The following is a 24627-nucleotide window of genomic DNA, read 5'->3' as shown; positions in this document are numbered from 1 at the left end:
GCACAACTGATTGGGCACTCACAACAGCAACATATACTGATCACCTGAAGGTCACTGATAACACACAACACAACTTGATGTATTTGTTACATGATTAGTGTTTATTTAAAATACTCCATCTGCAAATGGTTGTTTCAATTAAAAACAAGACAAATTTCACAGCTAGTAGCCTACATAGTAAGCAAAGAGGAGGGGAGCGTCCATCAGTCTCTTTTTCCCCTCAGTATCTATGTAGTTTGTTTGAAAGCTCTGGTCGGGGCCTGGGACAATCACGGGCTGGGTAATCTGTTCATGGGCTCTTTGAGGTGGGGTCAGGATGGCAGAACTTCAGGGGCACAATACAGAGGCCGGACAGCGTGGACCAGGCCTACATTTTGTCATCATGTAACAGCTGAAACAGTCGCAGTTCTGATCCAGAGTCTGTAAATTGGCCTTTTTGATCATCTGAAGTGAAAAGTGAAACTGACACCAAATTGGCACTCCTGATTCGCAGACACACTGCAAGAGCTAACTGGAGGTTTGCTTACGTCAGCCAACTCCTGTGGAATCGTTCCAATACTTCGTCATCTGAGACACGTCGTGCGCTCCATCCAAATTCAAATGTGTACAGAATTTACTGAAATACAGTCCAACACCACTGGAATACACAGTAAACAAGTCTTTCTTTACACTCTCAAACGTTACTTCTGGTGTTACGTCTAATTTACAGGGAACAGCTTTTGCTTTCCATGTGATGTGTGTGCTGATTAAAGGATATGTCTGTTGATATTCTAGATCGTCTTATTATTGTCAACAAATCCCACGAAAACACAACAACGCTGAACTGATCACACTAGGAAGTACTGTGTGTGTGTGTGTGTGTGCATCCACAGCCACTGTTGCACTGGCTGACATGTTCCTTCATTATGACAAACACACACACTGTAGTAGCTGTGTGCTGTGCACGGTTTATTTTAAATCAACCCACATACACCCTCCTGCTGCTATTAATACTCACTAGCACCACCAAATGTGGATTCATCCACTGCTAAAAATAGCCCCAAACAAAGGCACTATTTCCTCCGGTTTGAGTAATGTTTGATGTGGCAGCTGTTTTAGGAAATGATGAGCCTTTTTAAGAATTAAACTGTCGATGTGATAATATTAATATATGTGACCCATATTAAATATTTATGTAACCAATGGCCTGGAGGCTCAGAGCCACAGACAGCGCATGGAAGTCAGAGACGACACAGACAAACTAACGCTTGATTTTAGTCTTTTCATGGGATTTGGTGACAACAGCTACAATATTAACGCCGGCCTTAACCTTTAAGGCTGCGTGGAATCATTTAAAAATTGTTGCACAAAATGACATTTTTTTGACAATCCAAAGACGGCCCCTCAGATAGAACTGCAGTGGAGAAATTCCTACTTCACACCTTCTCCTGGAAATAAGGGACGATTGAGAAATAAATAAGGGATCTGTAAAAACAATAGTTGTGTGGTGAAGTTTTAGGTAAACACCTCATTTTCAAGTTTAATTTGACAATCCCGCAGCTATACAGCCGAACAGTAAGTTACCGCCTGGGCGGGTCATACAGTAGCATTTCAGGGCTCCCGCCTGACGTGGCTGCGTCGACCCCGTGAGGTGACCGCGTTTGTCCGGGGCTGGCTGTGGGCTAGCTGGGCTTTGGAAGTCAGACGGCAGCAGTCTGACCTATGACAGCACAGCGTTGGAGTGTCGTATACCTATCAGGTTGTCTGCGCTGAAGGATCGTCTCATCGCCGCTCGACTCAGGTCCTTGTACTTGTCCTCACAGAGTCTTGAAATTGCCTGGACGGACAAACACACAAACACAGTTCCTGAAAAGGTCTCCCAGAAAAGGTCAATTGATCACTGGGTTTTAACCCGAGGTGTTTGAATTACAGAACTCTGCAGAATCAAAAAGTGCTAAATCAGCTCTTCTTGTGCTTTACCGCACATGTCATCAGCAAAGACAAACTGCCAAACTTCCACGACCCCAATAATATTTCCTCTCTGCTCGCTGCAGAGCAGAGAGGAAATATTGCAGGGAATCATAATGAGACAAACTGAAATGACTGGTGGAGGTCTGGGGGGGGCAGCTCACCTCTAGTTTCTGTGCGCGCTGGTTGTTGAGTGGCTCCAGAGGGAAGCTGAGGTTGTTGTCATCGGCCAGCTGCCGCAGATCAAAGTAGTACTTGGCATAGACGCTGGCTGGCACGTTGATATTAAACTGGAGAAGTTCCAGGAAGTGGCGCTCCATCTCATTCCTGGAGGGTGGAAAGATACCTGAGGGTTATTCCAGACAGTCAACACCTCCAAGCAGTCTTAACTCTACCCTCAAACTTGAGCCATTTCTCTTCTGAAGTGAACTACAGTGAGTGCAGCGGTGTAATCCAGGAACAGAGGATAAAAGTCCAGTAAAGAAATGTAAGAGGCACAAGTCCATCTTCTCAGGCGGCGTGTTGCCGAAGAAAGCAAGCTCCAAAACTCAAATCTCAGCAAACCATTTCTAACCTCCTAGCTTAAATTAAAACCACTTCAAAAATGCATACTGTTATTGAAAACTAAATGCTGTAAAAAAAAAAAAGAAAAACTTTCAAAAAAGTTTTATTCTTCCTGAAAATCCTGACTTATGACAATTCTTTAAACAATCATGGTTTCTTCTGCTGATGTTCATTGTAAAATAAACAAATGATGCAAGAGAAACTACTATAAATACAGTCAGAAATGATAAACCGCAATAACAAGAATCAAAATCTAAAAATGAAGGCCTGTGTGTGATCAGCCATTTGGGATACTGAAGGTAAACCGATGACAGCTATTCAGTCGAAGAAAAGCTATTTCTATTTTTCAAACAAGAAACACTTTCTTCATCTGTGTGTGCTCTTGTTCATCTGACATGGAGATGTGAGTTTGACTGAGAAGGGCTCATGGAGATGGATTCAAGTCTCTTCCACAGAGATATGTCTCTCACACACACACATGCACGCACGCAGGTAATCAGACATGCATGAGCATCACTGTCATCTTTTACAGCCTGCAGCCTCCATCATTCTTCCTCCTCATCATCATCACAGCCATGAGAAAAGCTAAGGGAGGTGGTCGCCAAGGAGACAGCATCTAGGATGCTTTGTTGGTCAGCAAAGGTGGTGAGAGTGCGCGTGAGTGTGTGTGTGATGTCTGGTCTCCCGGGGCAACTAATGGAGTGGGCGAGAGCCAGGGCCATTATGTAGAAGCAGTGAGAGCACTTGAGACCCTCCCCTACATTTCTCTCTGTCTGTGTCTGTTTCTCTCTCTACCCTTATTCCCATCCCTCCATCCAGACCTGACCAGACTCACAAAGACACTTCAATGGCAGCAATGAAAACAGGGCAGAGAGAGTGTGGACCAGACATACGCGAGAGGAGAGGGAGAGAGTCAGAGAGGGATGGGGGCTCGCCGACAGAGAACGCGCATGCAGGCAGGCAGCGAACGCACCTTTCCAAATCACAGAAAGCAAGGAGGCACTTTCAACCTCTTCTACATACACACACACACACAGCCCCTAGCCTCTTCACCGGCTCGTACACCGAGCGACAGCAGTGGTGCTGCAGCTTCCATCTATGCCAGCACTTCTCTTCCTTTGTCTGCTTTAAGTGCATCTCTGATGTGATATTTCTTTTATTGGGGGGGCAAGCATGTAGTGCCAGAACCCTGTTGTATTTGTTAAGACGTAGAAAGCGATTCCTGAGTGTCTAGAGCCAAGAAACCAAAATAGCCACAGCACCCAGATTTTGAGATGAACTTAACATGTCAGCCTCAAAAGCAACAATTTAAGATCCATTTCTATTTTCCTGCATTCATTAAATGACCTGAACACTATCAACAAACAAGTTTGACACATACAAAGCTAAGCCATCCCTCAGCTGCGTACCATTCATTACAAAATGGGTCTGGGTCGCAGTGGCAGCAAAGCAGCAATCATGTTCTTGACTACATCCCCCATCACTTCCTGTGGGATTCCACGGCGTTCCCAGGCTTGGTAGGACATGCGTTCTGTGCGTTCTGGATCTTGTTGGAGTTTCCTCCTACCAGGACAACAATGAAAACAATATGTCCATGAGGAGTGTCCAGGACACCTCCTGAGCAGACACAGAGCCACCTCAACTGGTACTCTTTCAACATGAAGTGGTTCTACTCAAGAGCCCTTTTACGGATTTCCCTAAGGGTGAGCAAAGACATCCTGCACAAGGATCTGTATCTGTGATCTCATGCTCTCATCAGACCAAAAGATACTTGATCTGCTTCTGCTGGAGCAGAAACTCCCAACCCAAAGAACAAAATCCAGCTCTTTTCATGGTCTCACAAGAGTTTTCTGCATACAGCCAGTATACTCCATACACACTGCTTCACGCTAGGCGAAAAAACACCACAGTGCACACTCGAGTTCATGGTCTGATTACGCTAATACTACATCAACAGCAAAAAGTACAGATGCAATCTGGTCAACAAAACTGGACATTCTTGACTGCTGGCTAGGCCCAGCTTCTAGTTGAGCATAGAAATAGCAGGAAAATTTCCACCAGCACTAACGTGACCGCCATGTACATTGCAGAGAAAATGAGAGGCTGCGTGAATTGTTGCAAAGAATATAAACAAAGCTCTCAGTTATATGTGAATATGAGAATGTGCACCGATGGCCCCTGCACCCCATATTCTCACAGCCCAAAGGATCACGCTACAATTGGTACAATTCAAACTGAAGTCTAATTTTATTTTTCTAGCAATGCCCCCCCTCATAGAAACTGATTCTAACTGAGTGACTGAAACCAGTGATTCTGTTTCTCGATCTTCCTCATTTTCAGTGTGTTTTTATACAGAGACTCAACTTACATGTCCTCCACGGTGATGTCTTTAAGGATCTGGCAGTAGTCGACATTCCACACAGCCTGGTCATCCCAGACTTTAGAAGCCAACAAGATGGCTCCAAGGACGATGCGCTTCCAGTTGGCTGGGCAGATATCTAGCTCAGCGTAGGTCAGCAGGCGTTCCAAGTACACCTGAAGTAGAAGAATGTTTAAAGGTCAACATTTTAATTAGGGACTGACTATATATTACCAACAGTCAGGTTAGCATGGGCCTGTACTTGTGTTTAGTGGCAATGCACTTGTAACTGTATTAGACCCCCTACTTTACTAAGGCTGCATCTTTTAAAGCTGTGTTTTTATTTATGTAATAGGGACCATGTTTGAGAATGGTGGTATTTATATATATATATTTTTTTTTTCTTTCATACAATACTCATTGGAAAGAGCACAAGCAAGAGCAAATCACACTGGGTACAGGCTACTAACTGCAAAAATGACAACATTATGGAGGTTTCAACTGGGGCAAGCTTGCTATTTAGATTACAGAGAATTTGTTCCATTAGTACTGCAGTTTTGAGTCAGCTGGTCTTCCAAAAATCTGAAATCTGCATCCAATCTACTCCTGGCCTCAAATGCATTTTAATCATCCTGGTGTAGAGACACTCGCCTGTGTCGAGTGTCGAGTCAGTTCACAGGACTTCACTGCCCTCTGGTGAACAGTTTGTAGTACTACCAAACTATAAAGCTAAACGAATTCTATTCACTGCATACTCTACCAACCACTTTATAAAGTGTAGTTTCAATAATGTATTGCTAGATTTCACAACTCTAAACAGACTACAGATAGGCGCATTTTTACAAATGTCCTTGGACTGATATCGGGCTCTAAAGGTCCATAATATCAACACTATTTTATAGGCTAGAGTGCCTGACTTGATTAAGACTGCCTATTTTATACCAGAAGTGTGCTGTTAAATTTAGACCGTTTTTAATTCAAAATTTAGAGGCCTGCAGTGATCTAAGAGTTTAATTCTCAGCAGGGCCAAAAGCCCTAAAGAGATTTTTGCACTAAACTAAACCCTCATTAAACTCTCCACAATAAAGTGTATACACAACAGCTTTATAAAGAGAAAGACTCACCAGAGTGACAATGGCACATTCTGCAGTGAGCTGTGCAGCACTGAAGAGCGTTCTGACGAAGCGGTAGATCAGTTTGTGTTCTGGGTCGACACGGGAGTAGTCGTCCGGCACTGCCTCTCTCTATATGGGACAAACAGTTCACACACACACACACATGTCTGAGGGAAGCAAGTGCAATCTGAGAGTATAGATTCATTGAGACTCATTTGCTTCTTGACAACTGAAAGAAGAAAAAAAAACTTGAAGGAAATGGCAGGTATCATGCAATAGCTTTATCTTTGTGTATATAAAACTGATATGTGAGTATGGTATGCTAACTGCATAGAGTTCTACATGTTATTTACTCAAACAAAGCTAAAACACATGAAAGAAGCAAGACGAAGAATAGAGGCAGAGGCAGAAAACTTGGAAAGTAGCAGCATCCAGGTTGACAATAACGTTTAGCAGAAATGTTTCATCTGAGTTTCACCCTCAATAACTTGATAAATCAAAGCCACTGGCTTAACACCTGATTGAGGCCAGGTACTGAGTTTGGAGAAATCTCATCAACATACTCACTGATAAGGGGTGCAACTTCTCATCAAAGATGTCCAGTGACCTGTCAGAGTCCCTGAATAACACACAACCCATCTGTCAACACACTACAAAAGCTTCAGCAACATAATATTCCACAAATGACACGATAAAGTTCAAATTAAGATTATACATCTACCTGTTTTTGATGTGGTAGTATATTGCTAACGTGACACTGGAGAAAGAGAGAAAAAAATGTTAAAAGCGACAGGGAAATAGTGTGTGGAGGAAAAGTCTCAGCGGGAGAGTTGTGAGCTGTGTGTGGCAAAACATTTGCAAACATTCAGCGAGGAGGCTTCATTTGAACACACTGAGATAATCCAGATTCACTAAAATAATGTTGTTACAGAGGACTGTCCTAAATTAGGCGTGAGAACATCTGTTTGAGTCATGCACCCATTAAGTATTACATTAGGATTACCACGCTGTGATGCAACAGGATTTCTCATGTGAAATGAGAGACCTTTGGACAGCACAGCATTGTGTGTGTGTGTGTGTGTGTGTGTGTGTGTGGAATTCTCTCACCATTTGATTGTGCTTTTGAGGTTTGGCTGGCTGACGGTGTTGTCGTCTATAAAGATTGTGGAGCAGGAGCTGTATTTCTTTGACAGTGGACCAGGAGATACCTTGAGACAGCGAAATTATTCAATCACTAACCTGAACTAATCAAGAGGCAGGAATTAGACCCATAGATATGCTCACTGACAGCTGTTTCCCCAGTTTGAGCCGAGCGACCAGAGTTTTACATGTGGGATTAAAAATAATAGGGTAGTCATCCTTCCTGTGCCAGACCAAGAGAACGCTATGGACTAAAGCTGCCCTGCTGTACAGACTGTTCTACGATGACATACATACTTGGCACAGATAATGAGATATTTTGTGAGTACTTCTGTAAAAGGTGAAATAAAGGAAAATAATTTGTTATCAGTTTTGTCATTCAGATTATTATCTGGTTGCTGGGCATTATGGACAGCTTCTATTGTTAGTAAAACATCCACCATTCTGTTTTCCCACACTGACAGCAACACAATCCTGGTTTAACACTGAATCCTCGCATGACATTCTGGATTAAGTACAAAAATGTGCAAATACAAATATATTAAGTTCAAACACAAAACATCTACTCAGAAGCATCAGTTAATTTATAAAAACGAACTGCCTTCAAAAACCTGATCTGGCCAATCTACAGTGTGAACTCACATCCAGGTCAGTAAAAACAATTTAGCTTAGCACTTATAATTAAATCAGCAAAAAGATTTTGATACTTACATGACTGATATGATTTATATGGTTGCTTTTCCTCTTGTCTCGTACTGTAAAGGAAGAGAGATGTTCAACAAAGTCAAGCAAGAAGCAGGAATCAGTGTTCAGCACATACTGCACTGCATCTTGTAAACAAGGTAAATGTAGTATTACACCGAAACATTCTGGTGATTTTTCACTTGCAGCTAATCAAAGACATCTACAGCATGTACATGCACACCTGAGCACAGAAAAGACCTTTTTTAATCACTTAATGATTTGACTTTTAGAGTTGTGACTCCAGTGATGCACTCTCAACTTAATCAAGCTCAACAGGGAAGTAAGCGACGAACGTTTTAACACCACTGCCACGATTGCAACAACTATCGTAACACAGCCTAGGATGAGACAACTGCATGAGTGATAAAACCTGTAGCACACAATAAGCCATTAAAAAGATGTTCATCTTAATGTTCAACACCAAATCATGAATTTCAGATGTGTGTGTTAGGGAAAGGATGTTAGGGAAGACAGTTAATGTGAATCACTGGTGTGCGTGTGTGTGTCATGTTAGGATTGCTCACCGTCTGTCTGGGACTTGCTAAGGAAGATGGTGCTCGCTCGGGCGTGGTCCGACGGGTTAGACTCCAGGGCCAGTTCTGAGAAAACAAAAGATTTCTAAAGACAATCTGTCGACAAAGGCACTTCATGTGCTGCCTAGCCCTCACTCCTTGGTGGTGATGAAGCCAAATGAGCAGAACAGAAGCCATTAGCTGACACATCGATCAAACTCCCTCACTGTGATGTGCATAATAACACACAGTATAATTCTGTTAACTGCCATTATCAGTCATGACGAAATAATGTAAGCTGATCTTACAACAAAAAGGCCCAGACACAAACAGGAAGTGAGGGTGGCTGCAGCACAGACTTGGCATATATCAATTCTCCGATTATATGTGCAGGATGGAGACCACAAAAGACTTGACGCCAATCACCCAACAAGACATAAGACACAAGTGTTAACTTGTCAACTAACTGTGTGTAAAAATTCCTGGACTGTTGACTTTCTGCTGAAAATCAGGGCTTTACCCTCATAATGACTATATAACAAATAATGACAAATCCAATTTGCCTTAGTGCCAGCGTTTTGTCCTATTACTTTCAGATTTTACTGAACGTAACAGCATAAAAAACAGATGCTGAAGATCAGATTTGTATCAGTATTACCATCGAGCAGTAGGCAAGTGTCTTGGTCAGTCTAAGAATAGACTGACCAATCTCTTACCCAAAATATAAATTTAAATGATCAAGGAAGGAAATTTTTTTTTCATTCTCTGATTCCTGCTTCTTAAATGCGGATAATTCAGGTTTCTTTACTCCTCTGTGACAGTCACTCAATATCTTTGGACTGTGGACAAAACAAGACATTTGACGACATTATATTGGGGAACTCTGACATTTATCCCCATTTTCTTACATTTTATAGACCAAACAACTAAGTGATTAATTGAGAAAAAAACTGACAGATTATTAACTAACGAGAAAATAATTGTTAGTTGCAGCCATATATTATATCATTATTATTATTGTTATTATTACTACAATAAGGCTTTTTGCCGTGTGTAAAAATAATACATTATTTTAACTGGCAAATAAACAAAACATACAATATATTACTACTACTAACTAAAAACAGCCTTTGGAAACTGTACAGAAGGAAATAAACAGTTTGATTAGTTTACATTGTAGACTCACTGGTAGCTGCTGTAGTAGGCTAACTACTTGTGGACATTAAGATACACTACAGATAGAGCTGTAGTTCAGGCAGTGAAAACACAACGACAGCACTGGTTTATACATGAGCATGGCTTGGAGAACTGTGTTCTCTATCCAAATCCGTGCAGACAGACCATTACATAAAGGACGGGGGATTAGGAGATGGCAGCACTTGTTGAGCGAGGACAGCAAGAAGGGACATGAGGAATGTAGGAAGAACTGTTGGACAGATTCTGACCCTCACCCTGCCAACAGCTGGTCTCACCAAACCGCACTCACACACTACTGTCCACGACAACATGAATGGAATGAACACTACGCATGTCTGGGACTCAATGAGGAGTGGCGACCCCAGGACTGGGTCTACATCACAGAGAAATATCTGACACGCTTTCTCAGTCAGGGGCCTGTATCACAGCATGAGCAAAAAAAACTTTGAGGGGGCTATCTAAAGATAAGTCCATTTGCTAACCTTACACTTTGACTCTGTTACAGTGGTGCCAAATTAACGCCACAGAGTAGCACAGTGTTGCTTGTTCACAGGTACACAGACTTGTTAAAGAAAATAATGTTCCTTCTGGTTAGGGTATGGTCTCTCTCTGTTTCAACTTAATCCATCCTCCACCCAACTCAATAATAGGCCACTGAAATAAAACTGAGGCTGAGAAAAGACATGACAATAATGATGAAGGGCTTGTTTTTATTGCTAATTTCTGAGTGGTTAATGTGGCTCAGAGAAGATGGGGGAGCTTGTTTTCTTTGTTAATGTCTGGCTTGGTAATGTGACACCAGTGTGATCAACATAATGCAATGTCCATCTAAAGAGTGCCAAGAATGTTATCATCAGCGCTCTGCTGGCAGCAGGATGGCAATAAACACTGGCAACCTGGCAAGAGCTAAAGAGGGAGTCGGTGTGTGCATTTCCCCGCAGTTGTGAAAGAGAGTAGCCTATCATCAAGTTGTTGTATGTTGTTACCTTAAGATTGATCCTGTTTGTGTGTCCATATTTGTGGAGGGGCCCCTTCATACTGATACAAGTAACTGAGTGTGTGTGCACATGTACAGTGGATATTTGCAAAGTTAATTTGTGTGCCTGAGAGTCACATGAGGGAGCTTCACACTGACTCAGATGAACCTCCACACCAACAAACAATATGGGTGTGACACTTCATGGGCTCAAATACAAGCAAGGGGAAAAAAAAATCAAGTTAAACTTATCTGATCATCATGGATGTGTCAAATGTCAGGCGGACACCTACCATCGGGGACCTCTCTGTCGCTTATATGCTGCAGGTAGGGCACGGTGTTGTCATCGCTCACTTCGGTGCTGGTCTGGAACTCCTCCAGCCGCTCCGCCGGTTGTCTGGAGGGTAGTTTGGGGCTCGACTCGGGAGAGACGCAGCATGACACCGTATTCCCCATGCCAAAATCAGGAGTATACTTCACACTATTGCAGCCAAGTCCAAGTAGTGCAAATATCTGCAGCTAGCTAAAGTTAGCTTCCTCCAGCTTCATAAACATTACCAGACTATGGTCAGTAGCAACACAACACTATCTTCGCGTGCTAAATCGCCGCTGTCCACCAACTACCAGGAATCGCATTCCGGTCCGTTAGTGGATATGTACTGTAACAGTCAAAGAAGAGTTAGCCAGACAGGCTCACCCTGTTGTAGATAGTTAGTGTCGTCTTGTGCGACTTAGTATTTGACGTGTTACTGTCCGAACAAGCAGTTACGCGAAGGTGGTCGCCGATTCATTCATTCAACATGCTAGAGTTTCGCTACGAGGTAGCTAACTAGCATTGTAGCAGGCTAGCTAACTACTTAGCTTGTCTCATTAACTTTTTTCTAACTTACTTCATATTATTTCCACTTTTTGCTATCGTGTAAACACAAATGACTCTAACGAAATGAACGTGTTACGACCTCAAACCGCCAAATTCTGGAAATTACATTTCACGAGACTTTCCAAACAACACAACAGACGCCTTCTCGCACTCGGATCGGTGTGTAGCCAAATCTAGCCCGAGGTTTCTGAGGCCTCCAGTAGAAAACCGAGGTAAAAAGAGAAAAATCCAAGACTGTAGGCAAGATATTCTCAATGAGGTCAGACTGACCAGGCCTTATCACTGATCCTCCTTAGACAACCAAGTCTAGTAGCGGGCCCGGACTCCCCCATTAGTGCCTCCACCCTGTCAGATTTGTGCTGGACCCACTCGGTGCCACCGCCGCCATCTGTTGAGGAGCTCAGAAACGGCACCAGCATTACTTAGCACGGATTTGTAGCCCCACCTACTCGGTGACTCCATTCACTCCCATTAGTTGACAAATCAAAACAAGGACGTTTAAAAGCCGATCATTGGTTGAATGAGCTGTCTGTTTGAGACGATTTACACCGATGAAATATATTTACAACGCTACTATTTTTGTATCATCACGGTCCCACACCCTTTTTTGACAGTGAAAACAGAGGCCCGTCCTCTATTGCACTATCTACCTGTCAATCACTGCATCCCTCCTCGGTCAAGCAATATCAGATAGGCAGGCGGGTCTTGTACCTCATCTTTTTCTCCTTGCTAATGAATTATTTCAAATTATGTTTGATAGCATTAATTTGTCAGTTGCAATTGTTTTCAACATTTTCATAGCGGCCAGATAAGGAGTAACTTAGTATTGTGAGTATATATTAAAGTTAAAATTAATCCTGGGATAGTTTTTGCAACATTATGGGTAAATGTAGCTCTTCCTAAAGTGTAATCATGAGCAGTTGTGGAGAGCAAGGAAGTGCACTAACTCATTTTTTGATACTTTAAGGGGCTAACATTTATAATACAATTTTTCTTTCAAGAATACATATATCTGACGGGTAAAGGTATTATTTACTTTGCAAATACAGATTTTACATACAAAACATATGATCACTTAATCAAATAGGATTCATACTATAGATTTAGCACCTGAGAGTAGTTCAGTCTATGAGTGTACATAGTTAAACATAGTAAGTGCCACCTTGACCTGCTGCAGTAATATAATAAAAATATCACACCTGAAAGGAGACATTCTGCATAGTGAGAATTTTACTTTTGATGCTTCGAGTGTATTTTACTGGTAACACTGCTAAACATTTACTTTAGCAATTTTTTTTTTTCAAAATAGGACTTAAATGAAAGTTGTACTGTTGTACCTATATTTAATTGTACTTACACCTGGAATATATAATAGTAAATACTGTGATCATCCATTATATAAAACACAGAGCAAATAGAAAATACATAAATTACCCCCTCATCAATCATCATTGTTTGTCATGAATTTATTATTAACAATAAAATACATAACAATCTTCAAGAGCAGTTTATTGCGACATAGCAAGTGTTTACAAAAGTGTGATGTAATGTCAGAGTAACAGCACTTTCAGATAATGGGCTGGTATAGTTTTATATGTGACAATGTTGAAACAAACTGGAATTTGGTGATCTTGTCTCTACAAGATATTATACAATACATGGCATTTTCAACAGATAACCTGTAAAAGTGGCAATATATAAACTGATCACATTAAAAGTTAGAAAAATGTTATAACTGTTCTAGAAATTATATATATATATTTATACTGTATATATACTTTTACACACATGATATCAATCTGTTTCATGCACAAATGAGGCCCATGGGTATAAACTATTCTGGCACAGAGATGATACACTTTTGGTTTTGCTGGAAAGATGCTGTGTAATCACATCACAAAGTTGAGCTCACTATATCAAATCAACAGAAAAAGATTATTACTAGATTCTTTTTTTCAGCACCCGCCCTGGAATGGTGGTGCCATCAGGATATCTGATGGCAAAAGGTTTTGAGTGCTGCTCAGCCCTCCACACACTGTTAAACCCCTGGCACTGATGACTGTTACTCCTTCATTGTAAGCTTTACAATCAGCGAGGCCACAGGTGCGGTTTGTCACACTTCATTTCATCCCTTCACAGGCATCACAACGTCTCTACATACATTTCTCTTGACGTTGACACTGCCACAGATAGGAGGAGAGCAGAACGGGGACAGCATGTACAGCTACGGTACATGCTCATGTGTTGTGGATCAGTGTGAGATGATTCATTCAAAGCCTTCTGAATTACTCCACGTATGAGGTGCTGTGGAACTTCTTCCGCTGATTCAACTCTTTTATCCTCTATACATTACAAATACATACTGTATATTCTGTACAATATCAAAATGTTTTAGACTAGAAAAATAAAAACTGACAGAGCAACCATGAACTGTTGAGCTTTAAAAAACTAAAACTGAAAAAACAAAACAAAAAAAATGTTAACTCAAGGTCCACTTACTAGCTTCTGGAGCTTTCAACCAAACAAACCAACCATCTTTGAACAGAGACAGGGGTTATCATCCCACATCCATATACGTAAAGTACCCATACAGTACTTCATCATGTGATGACACCCGATTGAACTCCATCTGCTGAAGAAGACTGTTAGATGCATCTGAAAGCACTGGAAAAAGCTACTAAGTGGACCAAGAGCTATGCTGATTTTGTTCATGAATGAACTTTAACGTTGCTCAGAAATAAAAGTTCGTAGGATATAACTACAACTCTGAGTGTGCCAAGTAATCACGATACTTGGGTTGAGGATTAAGTAACTGGAACCAATGTAGCTTAGTATTAAAATAAATGTAATCAAAGTGCGATAAAATGAACATAAAAAGGGCTACAGTGGAAAGAAAAGTTGTGCTTTCATTTGATTAGCTGGAAGATATAAAAAACGGTTACTGATGGAGCCATTTCTGCATAGGCCTATGACATAAAAATACAATTACAGCAACACAAACATAACCATGCATGGCTGAGTCTGACGCCACCAAGAATTCTGCTGTGCAGTTTTCAAAGAAAAAAAAAAAAACTATTGATGAAACGGATAAATGTCGTGGACCCCAACTGCCCTCAAAAGACTTGCTCTTCTCTACAAACACACACTGATGATCCTACAGAGTACAGCACTCCAAAATATAACATCTCCAGCAAAGGCCTTTTCTTGTACACTTAGCTGCCATGATGGTGGTAGGCCTGGTGGATTACATGATTACACACATACGTTGTCTTCTATTATACACTGATGTATGTTACAAATATGCAAAGTCTCATACAAGTCATAAGAACATTTTTCATATCAAATAAACAGAAATACACAAGGTCTACACATGCTGTAGAGGCTATGTACAGTTATATAAAAAAAAAATAAAAGGACAAATACGTACACACATCTTCTCAGAAACCACATGGATTATTAGTGTTAAACCCATGAAGTGTAGCCTCCTGTACAACCTCTGTAGATTTCACAAAGAATCCAATCTGCTACATATTCAAAAATGGCCCTGCAATCTCCCATGCTGTTGCACCCATATTTAACCACCACTAACAGACATCGCAAAACAGACACAATCTTGTAAAACACTGAAAAATGAAATGTCATGGACACTGCCAGTGGCTGACTGACAGTTCACTGTGGCACAATGAGATGATGCTTGACCTTATATCTAACATTAACTGGGTGTGGAAAACATCTAAGTCTCTGGTGTTAGAATTACTCAATAAATGTGTGCTTTTGTACAACCTTGCTCTTCTTTTATCCTTTCAGACATCACTCCATCTGTCACGAGACAACATTTTACTCACAGAGTTAACAGCTGATATCTGGGGACACAGCGAGCCAAAGGGAACACTGAGTTCTAAACAAACTCCCAATTTCCTAAACCATGAACACACCTGAACATCTATTAAAATTGTGCTTTGTCTTGAGGAACTATTTGTGTGCAGAACCAGTGTAAATACAGGATTAATTTCCAATAACCAGGCTGGGTAACAGGTTTAACATTAAAGAATTTTTTTGGCCCTTTGTCTTGCTGCCTTAATGGACTTAAACTAGTAAAAATTTATCATAAATAACACGACTGTGGGCCAAAACTCTAAAAATGTGACCCCATGTTGTAAAAACATGGTCTTCCTTTGCATCATCCTGCTAAAAATCTTATTTTAATAGCATCTCTGACAACCGTCTGTTGTGGCTAGGCAGAGGAACATGAGTGAGTGGACTGAAAAGTGTGATGTCACACTATAAAACTTGACGGTCTGCTGACACACACAGTTCCCCCAGTTTCCCTCGAGATTGGCAGTTGGTAGCATCTTAAAAAACACTTAGAAAAAATGACTTGTTTGTGCCCACTGAGTTGCAGAGTCCGCTATACAAGTCGATGTATGTTTGAAATGTCGGTTCACATCAGGATGTGGATCAAGTAGAGATTCACAATTCATTCAAAGCCTTTAACTGCAGCCGAGCTTGCCTGATGCAGAAATGTCAAAGTCTTAGCTGTTGTACAAATTGTTTTAGGATAAAGAATGAACATACTGTAAAATGTAGCACAGGAGGCACAAATATCAGCTATTGTCAATTTCAGTCGTAGTCATATTCAGTGTTGTTTTTTATGAGCTGGGTCTTGTTGTCACACTGAGCTCATCACTGTGAAAGTTACACAGTGGCAATAGAAAATATTCCTTCATGAAAATTTGGCATTTGTCCGTAAAACCTCACATCGGGACACCGTAAACACAATTTTGGCCCACAATTGAACTGAAATTGGAAGGCAAGGTAAATTAAACTGCAGGTAACCATAGCAACAATGCTGATGCTTCAAGGACATCGGTCTTTATTGCTTACACAGTAAACACACATGTTCGACTGCACCGATGAGGCCACTTAAACATGAGCCTTCCACAGCTTTGGACCACGGGGAGGTTCTTATTGTTGTTGAAAGAAGATTCAAGGATAATATTACTCAGCCTCACTGGACTCTGTCGCCAAACACTTTCCAGGGAAGTTTCTCTACAAAGGCCGTGACGAGTCTGATGATACAGTCTCATACTAACTTATTTGGGTATCAGCCAAATGTATGTCACGGCCAAAATACACGGGACACGGATGTGGCGTGACACGTCTGCCGCGGCATGCCTACAGCAGAGTGCGTCCATTAGAATCAACTGAAGCTGCTACACTGACCACAGAAGCCTCCTCATGTGCAGTAAAAACTACACAGAACTGTGCAAAAACAATCTGTCTAAAAAGTATTAAAAATAAAAAGCTCATTGTACCAGAGGCAATGCAGCAAATTATAGCAAACTTTACATTTGAACATTTAAAAAAAATCAATCAAATCAATGCGTATCCACGATCCTGTTGTTAAAATGATCGAGTTCATTAATTCAGTACCAGTTAATATGACCTACGCTTAAACTGAGGAAAAGTTCACATACACACAGTGAGGCCGATCAACTGTGTGTAAACATGCTAACAATGTAGTGGAAACTAAAGAGACAGAGTCTGTGTAGCAGATTAAACAAACTCTGCTCCCTCCACCCACATGACGTGTCGCTCCATATATTCTGGCCGTCACAGTCAAAGGTTGTTAACCAGTGTCAGCAGCTGATTTTATCCTTTAAATGATGGCTTTCAGTTAGCACTTTGCTAATGTCTGTCATCAGACATTCACAGGCCTGAATACGCACAGGTGTACTGATGCTAAAAAGATGTAGTGTGTTTTAAATGTATTATACTGACAGCCTACTGAACAGAGGGTAGTGTAAGCTGAACTGGATTAGGGCGACTTCATCAAAAAGAGCCGGCCGTGTGCAAACTGGAAGGCCAGGCAGGCAGAATCAAACAGTCGAAGGATTTTAAAAGAACTGAAATGCTACTTCGCCCAGCTCGGTGTTCGGGACAGGAACTACTCAGATTTATGGCAGTAAAGGTCTTTAAGGGCTTTAAGTTCTTCAATTAGTGTCTTGTTTTGATTCTCCAGGACAGCGACCCGGTTCTCCAGACACTTAACGTACTCCTTCTTCTTCCTGCGACATTCACGGGCTGCCTCTCTGTAGGAAGGATAACACACAATTTTTCTTTCTTATTCATTCAGGGGGGATTTGGGACCTACCCCAGGACTATTCCACTGGCCTCTTACATTGTACACTGAGGCTTATTTCAGTCATGAACCTTCACAAAAAGACATTTCTGATGCAACAAAAAAGCCACTACTGAGACACAGATGTCCCCTCTGCTCATACCTGTTCTTCATGAGGCGGACTTCCCGTTTGCGGGTGACCTCCTCTGTGGCGCCCTGGGTGGGGAGGGCGGGGGATGAGGCCATGACCACCCCTGGGGCGATGGTGCTGGCAGGCGCTGCTCGGATCTGATAGGCCTGGACGTCACCAGAGGCAGCTGAAAGGTGCGGTTAACAGAGACTGGGTGTTAAACTGGATAAAACCACCTTCACTTAGACTATCACAGTTTTATAAGCTTATTGAGAGAATAGAGAAATGTTTTGTCTTCGCTACAATGATTAGAAAGAAAAATCTTTTCCACGAGGACACAGGATTAAATAAAACAGGTACATTCAAATGTAATAAAATCCAGGTGCACTCTCACCTTGGACCACCACCTGGTTACTGGGAACCAGTATCTGCTGGCCGTCGCTGGTCTGTGCGTACTGGAGGATGGTGGCTCCAGGCTGGGCGGCGGCTGCTGCGTTGGTCATGGTCAGAGTCTGGAGGCCCTGGACTCCATCTGTTCCGTTATTGGCCAATTGAATGGCCCCACCCTGTGTGATTGCAACTGTGTGTTTGGTGAGAAGGACAGAGGGGGAAGACGAGAGGGGGGACAAACGAGAGTTCATCAAATCAAAGGAAAGGAAAATCTGAAAAGAAACACAATTAAACACGTGTTTTATTCTTTCCGATTTATTATTCATATTAAAGGATAACTTTCGTTTTTTACAACCTGGACCTGTAGCATACGAATACGGCATACGACCATTTACTCACCCAGACAACTTTGGTGGCATTTGGAGTCGTTTTGAAGAAATTAGCCCCAGAAGAGCGGCGCGTATATCCGTATAATGTGAGTAATTGGGGTACCCGTGCGTAGCCTCTATAAACGCATAATCTGCGGCGAAACTCGTTCATATTCCAATATTTTGTTATGATATGCTGGCGCTATTCCCCTCTGAGCCCGTGGTGGCATGTTATCAACATCCAGTGTCTCTAGACAACTACTTCTGACGTGGATGACGTCATTTTCGAGCAACGCGCGCTGCGAGCAACCAGCCACAACACACCCCGATTACTCGCATTATAGGGATAAACGCGCCTCTCCTCTGGGGCTAATTTCTTCAAAATGACTCCAAATGCCACCAAAGTTGTCTGGGTGTCTAAATGGTCGTATTTAATACTACAAATAAAGTCCAGGTTGTAAAAAACGAAAGTTATCCTTTAAGGTATGGTTAAGATATACAGTAGTTATAAAATTTTGTGAAAATTGTGACACCACCTGAACATGGCGTGACAGGTGGAGTTCACCCCCTCAGCTGCCAACTATCAGCTATCACCTACTGTATTGGCCGCTGCTGGTCTGGTAGATGGGTGTGGGGACAGTAACCGTGGTGATCGCAGGCGTGGCTGCAGCAGCAGATGAGTCCTCCTCAGCCTTTTCCTCCTCGATACGAGGGACGGCCGGTGCGTCGGATGAAAGGTCGTTCAGGATTTTCCTGTTGGGACAAACAAATGTGGAAGTTACTCACAAGACCTGTTGTGATGTCACGAGCTGCGGGTGTCATGCAAGACAAATTTCAAATTTGTTCGAGTGAAATACTGCATCAGTTCCAGTATCAACTTTTTGACCGATTCAAGTCAGCAAATTGAAAAAACAACAACAAAAACATGAATTGGTGTATGCATTGCAAATCTAAATGCAATTTTCACCCAGAGTTTTCTATAATAATCTATATCTATAAATCATTTGCATTATTAATTATATTCAAATATTCATATATGCAGGGGAAAACCCTTATAAATGTATACAGCAAAGCCAGAGTTAGCCAGAGGAGGCATAAAGCACTGTAGCAAGAGCCAGAGCAAAGTTATGTGGTCAAATGACCTTTAAAATGTGAGTTCATATTTGATTCAGTTATGGGACATCATGGCTTGATGGTCTCCTGAAACTGTTCATGTTTGGTAAACACACACAAGCTGCGTTTCCATTACAGTTGTTCGCAAAATAAAAGCGATATTTCTGAAATTTCGGCAAAGTTCGAATGCGACTTGCAGGTGATTCCATTGAACGGTGTTTTGCGAACCAGCCAAAATTCTCGTAAGTTCTCGGACGTCCGCGAGATGTGTGTGCCTGCTGTGCATCGGTAAAACTTAACACAAAGCCTTATAATTAAAAAGCACATGCATGCACAAATGCTGAAGATGAAATAAAGAAATGATCTGTTGACTTAGAGTGATCACTGATTTTAATGGCCTATTATTTATCACTTTGTTATTACGCGAGACTCGCTCTGACAGCGTCAGCTCGCGCCGGCGGAGCAGCAGCAGAATGCAGGACTGTGAATTACTGAATTGTCCTTTGTACATATTTTCTATCAGCAATTTTGTGTAAATATTAAAGTTAATGGCGTGCATGCGTGTCTCCCACATAACTGAGGTGCACACACTCATCACAAGTTCATCTCACGATTAATGAAAACGGAATGATTAGATTTTGCAAAGTGCGCACAGGACGAGATCACAGCTGTCGGATTGTCTTTAACAGATCAGCCAGCATGACAGCTGGAACAGCTGTAGTGGTTTTGTCTGCTACTTATTGAGAGAAAAAACATGCAAACACTACAAAATTGACAAGACGTTATATCTGACTGCATGCGGCCGGCCTGAAACGGGGAGTCCGCTGACCTCGGAGACGTGTAAATGCGAAAAAAGTGTTTCCATTACTCTTTTGCGATACACCTAAATATCAACACTTCTGAAAAACCACCTCATGAGAGCATAAAAATGTTTTTGCGATATTTGAGAGGATTTTCGAAATTTAGGTGTTTCCATTACCGTTTTTTAATTGTGATATTTAGGATTTGCGCATTTCTAGGGGCAATGGAAACACAGCTACACATAAATTACCTGTAAGAGGGCCGTCGTGACAGAATCTCTCTGCGCTTCTGAGAGTCAGTCACACTGTCTACTGACTCCTGTGAATCCTCACTTTCTGCTATGGTGGAGATCTGGAAGAAACAGACAAACCAGAAATAAACCAGAAAGACATTGTTGCTAAATATGAAACACCTAAAACTGGGATTGTACGTGTGTGTGCGTGCGTGTGTGTGTTTGTACCTGTACAGCCTGGACCTGTGGGGACTGGATAACAGATGGCTGTGCAGCCTGGATGACACCGTGGACCTGGACCGTCTGTCCGTTGGGAAGCTGTACCAGTGTTACTGTGGGACCTGTTGCTGAGGCGTGGCCCGTCGTCATGGATACCTGAAATTCAGAAGTGGTGTGACCTGTCCGCCATGTGTACCTTAACATGGAATATTTTTTAAATATTTGCAGCATTCAAAATTGCTATTTCTCAAAATGTTTGCACATCCTGAACCTCAACAGCAATGAAAATGACTTTTTCAATACCTTACTTTGCTGAATATGCACATTTTTCTGTAAGAATTCTTCAAAACTCACTCAGCCAAACTCACACAAGTTGAGCAGCCACATCTTGCACTGACTGAAGGAGTGGTTGTAGTGTTAACATTGTCTGTTACCTGTGCCAGAGTAGCGATCTGTGCTGGGGTGATCTGCTGGCTCTCTGTCTCAGTCACAGCAGTCTCCACCCCCTGCTGAGCCTCCACTGCTGACTCCATCTTCATTGGCTGAACGAAGATTTGAAGAGAAGCTGTTACAACTGAACTTTGGTGCAGCTGCAGGCACAATCCAGGCATCCTCAGTATCAGGATTGCAAGTGTTTGTGTGACACAACCTCATCGAACCATATACATCGAAAGATACATACAAGCAATACAGTTAAGGCGTGACGTTTCCAAAGTCAATGAGTCAATATAATCGAGCGGCCCTATCGGGAAAATGCAGATATTTAACGTAAATTCAATTACATATTATACATGAATGTTTGCCTGACCTCAAAGAATGTTCCTGCAATGTAAAAATGTTGTGAATCCCTCTGATGGCCATGAAATATTAAGTCTTTATTGATTATCCTCACTCTAGTTTATGGGGAAAGAAACGTTGATGAAAGTTGATTCTCTCTTCTTGCACAGTAGTAAAGTCGTAACATTCAGTCTGAAGTTATGGGTACTGAAATGTGTGGGAGGCACATCTGCATCTATTCATGGTTAATTATGCAGCGAAGCACTTAGGAAAAAATCTGCAAATATGTCAGAAAACTGCTCCTGGAGGACCTTTACACAGAAAACTTTTAGAGAGAGAACAACCTCTACTGAGGCAACATGGTAGCTCAACTTTGATCAACTTGACCTTGTTTAAATTTCTGTTTTGTTGTCTTTTATAATTAAGGAAATACATTTGAACATCTGCCAGGTCCAAAGCAGAAGGGAAAAAACATCATGTGCCTACTATGCTGTTATAAAGCTTAGAATAAAGGTGATTTTATATTAAATGATGTTTTAAATGAAATAATAAATGGGCTTGTATGTGTTAGAAGGTATTCAGCAACAATGCAGAATAGTTCCAAACCTTCTTATCTGTTACACAGATGCCACCAAAAAAAAGTATTTTTACAGTATAGTGCTTAAAATGTAGAGTGAAAAGAAAGAAAGAGGGAACAGGTGTGCAATATGATGCTGCTGAGACGGTTAATTCAAGTCTGCAGTGTTTCTGGAGGCTGCTGGTTTGCTGGTGTTACACTGGATTGCATTTTACTTAAAGGTGTTTGGATTAATGTTGAATACATTGTGGGAAATGCTAGAAAAACATAGTGAAGAATGCAACTTGAAGCCCAGCATGAGGTGTGGTGATACAGCGGCTGCTGGATGAATGACAGGTGGCTCTATGACTGACGTGTGCAGCCCGCAATCTGAACACAGTTGGGCTTTAAACACTGAGCTTAATGTAATAAAGTACATTTTACAGGGTTGTGAGTCCAAGAGAAGCATCGATACATTTTCTCCTCTGGTTTGCAACCTTCTGCCACCACTGCGAACAACAACCGACGCTTTCAAGCAAAAGTCACGAGATTACCAGGAAACTAGTTGATCTCTAACCAACACTCAAACTCTCCCCCCTGTACCTGTGCCTTTCTCCTGCAGGGTGCCTCCTGGACTCTGCCAAACCTGACACATGGACACTTTTTTATTTTAAACATCTTTTCATCAGCCCTAATTAGCTAGCATCCAGCTACGTCCTGTTTTCACACAGCACCTCGCTGGAGTGATCCCGCTGCTACAATCACAGCCTGTGGCAGTGGTGCATTCAATGCATCACTGCTGAAATAGCTCTCGCTGTCACCAGCCTGGGCAGGTTTGGGGTAAACCTTCTGAGTCTGTCTGCAAGGAAAAACCTGCTATTAACTATCTGAATGATGCCAGCCCATTTGAGCAGAGAAATAATCTGACTGCATCAAGCATATTTCTCAAAATGTCAGTATAGTAGTTCAAAAAGTTTTCACAAACTGTTATTAATAAAATTGCTGTGTCAGATAAATTAATGATTATAAAGAGACAACAAACAGTTCAAATAAAATACATTTAACTCTTGAAATTAACTAATTAGGTGAAATTGGAATAATAAAGCTTTGTTCGTTTCCACGAGGTAAAATATTTTAACTCTTATAATGACAGATTATAGTCAGCAGACAGGAGAAACTGGTGAATCCTCTGGTTTAGACACAGCTGACTCTTGGGTTGATCCTCCTGCTCTGATCTAACGTACCTGCGCACAGGATCGCTGTAATAAAGGAGGCTTTGACGTGATCTCTGCTGACTTCAGGGCCGAGCTGTGCGCGCTGATCTGGGACGTGTTGTTCACTGTGATCTCACACTGTGCGTAGCTTCCCTCCGCTGCATGATTGGCTTTGCACATTTCTCCCTCTGCTTTTCAAAAATCACTCGGATGCTCTGCGTGTGTGCGTGTGACAGCAGAGCCACATGGCCGGGCAACGCCCCCTCAACGCACACCGGTCACATCCCAGGAGGCGAGGGGGGAAAAAAGCACAACTTCATCCGAGCGCAAACGCGTTCAACCCCCAGGCCCCACTTCATGTTTTCACCGTGCGATCAGACGCGACGGCCTGCGACGGCCAACAGACCAAATGGCTGAACAACAGGAGCAAGACAATTATCAACTAGGCAGAGGTGATGTGAGACGGTGCAGAATCACAAATAATATATATGAGAGCGCGAACATTAAGTCGTGCAAGTTAACAGAAAGAAATGGACATATCGCGGCTGATGGGTTCAATGCGCCGTTATGGGAAAATTGGCGCAAATGTGCGCGCATTAAAGCTCTGTCCGCTATAGCATCACTTGGCGGCTGAGCGCGTGAACACCGCTAAAGTCCTGTCACAGTTTGAGAGGTGTTAACTCTCAAAACTGTCCCCCCCCCCCACGGTCCACTATCAGAGCCACACGTTTGCTTCGTTTCTGTCAAACAGCTGCAGCCTCCCCTCCCTCCATCCTGCTACAAATACACCGCGGCGCCATGATCTCTTTGTTTCCTTCGGGCCGAACCCGACCAGACCGACACCTTCTCCCGCCGCGTCCCGTCTCTCTGAGCCCCGGACACCACTCCGTCCTTACCGATACAGACTCCCTTCGTCACTCCCAGGCCTCCGGAGCTCCACTTTTATTCTGGCCGACACGTAAGAGCCCGCGTCAGGCTACACCTCCGCCGCGTCACCGGGAACAACAACACGGAGATTGGAGAAGGACGAGAAGGCAGATGGCGACGCTGGCCGGAAATTACCGACGCGCGAGCGGAGAAGGACGGAAAATGCCGAGCGGGAGCGAAGCTCAACGACACCCTCCCGCCTCGTGAAGCGTTTGGCAAAATGACAGCATTTTACAATAAGCAGTTTATAAGCAGTATAATAATTATATAACAACATAAATAACAACAACGATATTTATTTTGTGATCAAATGTACGATACGATAGTCATAATAGCTCTACCCGT

General features: G+C 42.2%; 2 protein-coding genes across 4 annotated transcripts in view; both read right to left on the bottom strand.

Moving 5' to 3' along the window:
* Positions 1 to 11812, bottom strand: part of ccnyl1 (cyclin Y-like 1) — a 38079-nt gene extending 26267 nt beyond the window's left edge. Inside the window, exons 1-10 of one of the 2 annotated variants that reach the window (XR_006007277.1) lie at positions 10848 to 11812; positions 8394 to 8468; positions 7837 to 7880; positions 7093 to 7193; positions 6707 to 6742; positions 6553 to 6604; positions 5995 to 6114; positions 4880 to 5046; positions 2112 to 2274; positions 844 to 1816 (exon numbers count right to left, since the gene is read on the bottom strand). Coding sequence is in view for 1 of the 2 variants with exons in the window: in XM_041950038.1 (XP_041805972.1) it covers positions 1700 to 1816; positions 2112 to 2274; positions 4880 to 5046; positions 5995 to 6114; positions 6553 to 6604; positions 6707 to 6742; positions 7093 to 7193; positions 7837 to 7880; positions 8394 to 8468; positions 10848 to 11010 (1038 nt within the window). In the remaining variant the exon portion in view is untranslated. Of the gene's footprint in view, positions 1 to 60; positions 1817 to 2111; positions 2275 to 4879; positions 5047 to 5994; positions 6115 to 6552; positions 6605 to 6706; positions 6743 to 7092; positions 7194 to 7836; positions 7881 to 8393; positions 8469 to 10847 lie in introns of those variants that run through there. The other variant, XM_041950038.1, reaches the window with a different exon arrangement.
* A 3069-nt stretch (positions 11813 to 14881) lies between these two features.
* creb1b (cAMP responsive element binding protein 1b) lies at positions 14882 to 24335 on the bottom strand. 2 transcript variants are annotated; one of them, XM_041950146.1, is made up of 8 exons: positions 24252 to 24335; positions 21243 to 21350; positions 20818 to 20964; positions 20608 to 20708; positions 19042 to 19196; positions 18080 to 18265; positions 17719 to 17872; positions 14882 to 17526 (listed from the first exon to the last, which is right to left on the bottom strand). In XM_041950146.1, the coding sequence occupies exons 2-8, from the start codon at positions 21345 to 21347 to the stop codon at positions 17382 to 17384; spliced, it is 993 nt and encodes a 330-aa protein (XP_041806080.1). In that variant the 5' UTR covers positions 21348 to 21350; positions 24252 to 24335; the 3' UTR covers positions 14882 to 17381. The 2 variants fall into 2 exon arrangements, with proteins under 2 accessions (XP_041806080.1, XP_041806079.1); XM_041950145.1 differs by lacking the exon at positions 24252 to 24335 and adding an exon at positions 23386 to 23464.
* Between the last annotated feature and the right edge of the window lie 292 nt (positions 24336 to 24627).

This window comes from Chelmon rostratus, chromosome 13 (assembly GCF_017976325.1).
Source record: "Chelmon rostratus isolate fCheRos1 chromosome 13, fCheRos1.pri, whole genome shotgun sequence".
Lineage (NCBI taxonomy): Eukaryota > Metazoa > Chordata > Actinopteri > Chaetodontiformes > Chaetodontidae > Chelmon > Chelmon rostratus.
The sequence above is the reverse complement of the archived record's forward strand: the minus strand, read 5'-3'. Positions and strand labels throughout refer to the sequence as shown.

Excerpts from the sequence above, each read along its gene's own strand:
- creb1b (XM_041950146.1), bottom strand. The coding sequence starts at position 21,347 with ATGAAGATGGAGTCAGCAGTGGAGGCTCAGCAGGGGGTGGAGACTGCT. Across the intron at positions 20,709-20,817 it reads CACAGGTCCAGGCTGTACAG|ATCTCCACCATAGCAGAAAG; the intron begins GTACAAACACAC and ends TGTTTCTTCCAG. Across the intron at positions 19,197-20,607 it reads TCACGACGGCCCTCTTACAG|GAAAATCCTGAACGACCTTT; the intron begins GTAATTTATGTG and ends TTGTCCCAACAG.